General features: G+C 33.8%; 1 protein-coding gene across 1 annotated transcript; it reads left to right on the top strand.

Moving 5' to 3' along the window:
- The first annotated feature begins 270 nt into the window (after positions 1-270).
- LOC117122607 (thioredoxin domain-containing protein 9-like) lies at positions 271-4561 on the top strand. The gene is made up of 2 exons (XM_033268244.1): positions 271-402; positions 4091-4561. Exon 2 carries the CDS (start codon positions 4106-4108, stop codon positions 4559-4561), a length of 456 nt encoding a protein of 151 aa, XP_033124135.1. The 5' UTR covers positions 271-402; positions 4091-4105.
- Positions 4562-5354: the final 793 nt, after the last annotated feature.

Below are 5354 nucleotides of genomic sequence, written 5' to 3'. Positions count from 1 at the left end.
CATATAGCACCCTTCTCTCATACCAGATGTTAGGGGTTTTTTTAATTATTATTATTAATAGTACAAGTAGTTTAGGTTTCATCTTGGAAGAAAAATGTGTTTGCCAAAAAATAATAAGCCGACTAACTGTAGAATCATATTTTGGGACGCTATTGCAGATACCTCAGCCAAACTTGTTTTGGTCTTACCTCTTGAGTATGTTGTCAAAGATACTAGAAATACAAGATATATATATAGTATCTTTGATGTTGTGTTTTTGTCCAATGAAAATGGCATCCTTGTGCGTTACCGCCCAACCAAAATGAATATGCATAGCTTACTGAAGAAGCTGGTTTATCTGGAATTCCAAACAGTTGGTTACTCTTGTTCTGTCTGCTAAATTGAATTTAATTATATAATCAGGTAATAATTATTTAATGCCATTGAAACCTATGTTCACATAGTAGTATTGATTTATTTAGGCTTGTACTAATGTCAGGTGTGTATCAATGTAGGCCTAGTAGTAGTGCTGCGACAGCTAACTGAACTAGACCTAGCCTAGGCCCTGCATGCTTGTTGCTATCTATCACAGCGGAGCTCTAGCTACTGTATTTGATTTGATATTGCAAGCCTTCAAATGCTTGATAGTAGGCCTAGCCTAATTAAGTAAAGTAGGCCTAGCCTAAACTGCTGTCGTCATCGTAGTCACTCTTGGCCAATGCTAAGCTTAAGTATATTAAGATTAGGCCTAGGCCTAGATCAAACTCATTTCATGTATGTTTGACTTAGGAATTTAATTAATAAAAGAAGTAGTAATAAATAATAATTAAAACAAATTCTTGTTGGCTTTTTTTTAGCCAACAACAATAAAAAGATTACAATCACAACAACCCAACCCTCCACTTCAGCCCCTCTCCATCCATCTGCTTCTACTAGGCATAGGCTACTCCCCAACCCCTCTCCATATAATTTATACCCACAAACATAGGGCTAGCTACTGTGGTTGTACCAATCCGGGCAATAACAGTGGTGCGCCTTTTATTTTGTGCTAGGCCTAGTAGTACGTAGTACCTTCAAATAAATGCACAATTTAGGTAGGTACAGACTGATATAATATAAGGCCTGCACTAGAAATATATCCAATCCTCCACTAAAAAATTTGGCCTAGAAATTTGTCTGCACATTTTGGAAAATAAGGGCCGATTTCCGTGTAGATTTTTGCTGAAAATTAGGCTTTGACCTATCTTAATATATAAACAATGTAATAGTCAGTATTTACAGATCAGCGCATGTACAGTATTTTCTAGTGATATTCTGCACAATTTGAGATGGTTTTTGAGGTATTATCTGCGCAATTAAAAAACTTTTTACAAAAAAATTTACAATAATTGGTGATAATAATAATAATAATGGTCGACTTACCAGGCGCATATTTTCATGATCTCTATGCGCATCACAATGAAAAAATAAATTTATTTATTTTATAGGTTTTTTTATAGAAGAAAAAAACACATGCATTTTTAAATATATCAGAACATTTTTTTGCATATACATACAATTTGATGTCACTGTAGGCATCTGAACATATGTTTACATAGATGTGACATGAAGTATGTTGACATTTTCAGCTATCATGATGATTATTGGCTCACTATAAATTTAAGCATGGGTGCAGTTACTGTCTCTATAATAATATTTTCATACATTTGGTTTTCATTTATATATATTTTTAAGGGTCTATCAAAGATGATGCAAATTTTTCAGAGGAGAAGCCCACATCTGGTAGTGATATGAATCCAGAGCCTGTAAGCACATTAGCCAACATGATGGCAGAAATCAAACTTGCAGTTCCGGAGCATAGGTAAGACTCTGTCTCTTATACACATCTAGATGTGTATAAGAGACAGGTGCATTGTACTTCGTTCATTAAATAGAACCATTAATTTTGTCATGTGACCTATAATCAACCAATCAAATATAAATGATTTAAAAATTGTATATTTAAACATAATGTTTAATTTTAGCAGCAAGTCGAGGTTGAAATTTGGGACATATGTATTGATAAGAATGATAAACATGATATTTATGATAATACAATTGCATTTAAGTGTATTTCCAGTTTAACCAAGTACCGGTAGGCATTTTTGCTCGAAGCCCTTTTAATATCTTGCACACTTTGAGTGCTTTGATACGTTGCTATACCGCTGTATAAATCCAAATACATCACCTTACATTTCCAAACTTAATTCGATAAGAATAGTAATAAAACTTAAAACTAAATAAATAAAAAGATATCTATTGATTTTTATTTTCAAATGATCTTTTAACTATCCCTTATTTTCCAAAATTTTTCATTTGGTTTTTCCTACTATTAATTCCCATTTAAATATATTGAACAATATTTTTAAATATATAATTTACAAACAATGAACGTAAATGCAAAAAGAATTAAAGACATGTTTGTATTTAATTGGACTATGTGGTGTATTTATACCAATGCTTGACATTCCTTCAATTGAAGAATTTTTTTTTTATGAATAATAACATTTTCATGTGTGTTGGTTATAGATGGGATAGGTTACAGTATTGGCACCAGCAGTATTTGCCCGACGTGGAACCCAAGGTCCCTGAATAAAGAAAGTAGGCGTGGTCAGACGTCGCTCAAAATCTCTTAACTTTTTCCGGGGGTAAAGCCCCCCAAAAATATGATAGTTTTGGGGTTATCAAAGGTTTATTTAATCGATTTTTGGGTCTACAATATGTAGAAAATACATATACATATTTTTGTTTTCCCAGACAAATTGTTTGTTTTGTCTCCGACGGTGAGGAGAGGGGGAGTTCTCCCCGACGGGGGACACTCCCCCCACCACCTTCCCCTTGCTGGCACCACCACTGCCAGGTCATGTTATAGATACAAATTATATTTAATTGTGAGCTTTAAAGATAATTTTTTGTTTCTTGCAGTGCTGTGGAAAGTATCTTAGAGACAATTGCAAATATTAAACCCTTCTGGAAATGTCTGCAGTTTAGATGTGTATAAGAGACAGCAGCTACAGTCAGTAGTGCTGTGACAGCAATGTTTAGGCCTAGCTAGACTATGAACTAGCCTAGGCCCTGCATGCTTGTTGCTATCTATCGCAGCGCAGCTCTAGCTATTGTTTGATTTGATATTGCAAGCCTTCATTCAACGTCACAGAAAGTGCTTGATAGTAGGCCTAGCCTAATTAAGTAAAGTAGGCCTAGCCTAAACTGCTGATCGTCATCATAGTCACTCTTGGCCAATGCTAAGCTTAAGTATATTAAGATTAGGCCTAGATCAAACTCATTTCATGTATGTTTGTTTGACTTAGGAATTTAATTAATAAAAGAAGTAGTAATAAATAATAATTAAAACAAATTCTTGTTGGCCTATTTTTAGCCAACAACAATAAAAAGATTACAATCACAACAACCCAACCCTCCACTTCAGCCCCTCTCCATCTGCTTCTACTAGGCATAGGCTACTCCCCAACCCCTCTCCACATGATTTATACCCACAAACATGGGGCTAGCTACTGTGGTTGTACCAATCCGGGCAATAACAGTGATGCGCCTTTTATTTTGTGCTAGGCCTAGTAGTACAGTACCTTCAAATAGATGCACAATTTAGGTAGGTGCAGACTGATATAATATTAGTCCTGCACTAGAAATCCTGTGCTAAAAAATTTGGCCTAGAAATTTGTCTGCACATTTTGGAAAATAAGGGCCGATTTCCATGCAGATTTTTGCTGAAAATTAGGCTTTGACCTAATCTTAAGACTTAATATATAAACAATGTAATAGTCAGTATTTACAGATCAGTGCATCTACAGTATTTTCTAGTGATATTCTGCACAATTTGAGATGGTTTTTGAGGTATTATCTGCGCAATTAAAAAACTTTACAGTAAATTTACAATAATTGGTGATAATAATAATAATAATGGTCGACTTACAAGGCGCATATTGTCATGATCTCTATGTGCATCACAATGAAAAAATAAGTTTAAAGATATAAATATCAAAATAAGATGTGGCTAAATATATTCCTACTCCTTAATTTGCTGTCACGATATTGTTATTTATGTCCACAGATATATAACTACAACATGAATCCTGTTGTGCAGCAACAGGTTTTAGAAGCCACAAAAATAATAGAAAGTCAAGTCGATGCAGAGATCGAAAGGATCGACCACCTGGACCAAGACGACCTGGAGAGTATACGTAGACGTCGATTAGAAGGAATGAAGAAACTCGAGGAACAGAGCAAAACTTGGCTAGCGAATGGACACGGCATTTACACTGAAGTGCCAGGAGAAAAAGAGTTCTTTACAGAGTGCAAAAAAAGTGCTAAAGCTTTATGTCATTTTTATCGGGACAGCACATTTAGGTGTAAAATAATTGATAAACATCTTTCCATCCTAGCTCCGAAACATATAGAGACTAGGTTTCTGAAGATCAATGCTGAAAAAGCACCATTCCTTGCGGAGAGACTCCGGATCAAGACTCTGCCAACAATTGCAATAATCAAAGACGGAAAAACTACGGATTATATTGTTGGGTGAGTAGCCACACTTAATCTCTAGGAGTTCACCAGAGACTAGCATGGTCTCGTTCATTTTCATTTCACTTTTATTCAAGGATCAACTTACATTAAGATGGGTCGCAAGTCGTGGCCCTAAGGCCAAATTGTATGTGAGTCTAACACTTTCAAAATACTATAAAAACCTTTAAAAAGGGGAAAAAACAGCCTATATTAATATGGAAAATATTAAAACAAAACAAAAAACACAAATTCAGTACATAAAAATGTCACATATATATATAAGCAAAAAAGCTAGACATCCCAAACAACAGCAATAGTCGGTGAAGAGGGTAGCAATCATAAGCTACCAAGGCTAACATAAATCAAGGTTCATTAAATAATCTGGTATAATAATGGTGTTGAACTATTGAAAAACTGTTTAGATTTTTGGTGTATTGAAAAGTTTAATAATTTGAAAAATTCACATTTTTATATATTTAAATTTTTCTATATATCGATTGTCATTAATGTAATTTTTTGGTGTTATTATTGAGTCTAGTAATTTTTTAATGTGATTTTTTTTCTGTATAATGTTTTGTCCTTTCTTTGTTGTAATTTTGTATATATACAATTTAATACATTTAATATTCTTGCATTTTTTAATATATTCTATTTTTGTAAATACATTCATTTCACCATTTGGCTGCAGTTTGTATATTCTTTTATACCTGAATGAATAAAAAATAAAAATATTATTAGCATTTCGAAGATTTCTATTCTGATTTTGGAAATTAGTTGGTTGAATAAAATCAAATGAGTGGGCTGTTGAGGAC

Source organism: Anneissia japonica, unplaced genomic scaffold, assembly GCF_011630105.1.
Source record: "Anneissia japonica isolate Jap-2015-1 unplaced genomic scaffold, ASM1163010v1 scaffold288130_len101125_cov175, whole genome shotgun sequence".
NCBI classification, from domain to species: Eukaryota; Metazoa; Echinodermata; class Crinoidea; order Comatulida; family Comatulidae; genus Anneissia; species Anneissia japonica.
The sequence above is the reverse complement of the archived record's forward strand: the minus strand, read 5'-3'. Positions and strand labels throughout refer to the sequence as shown.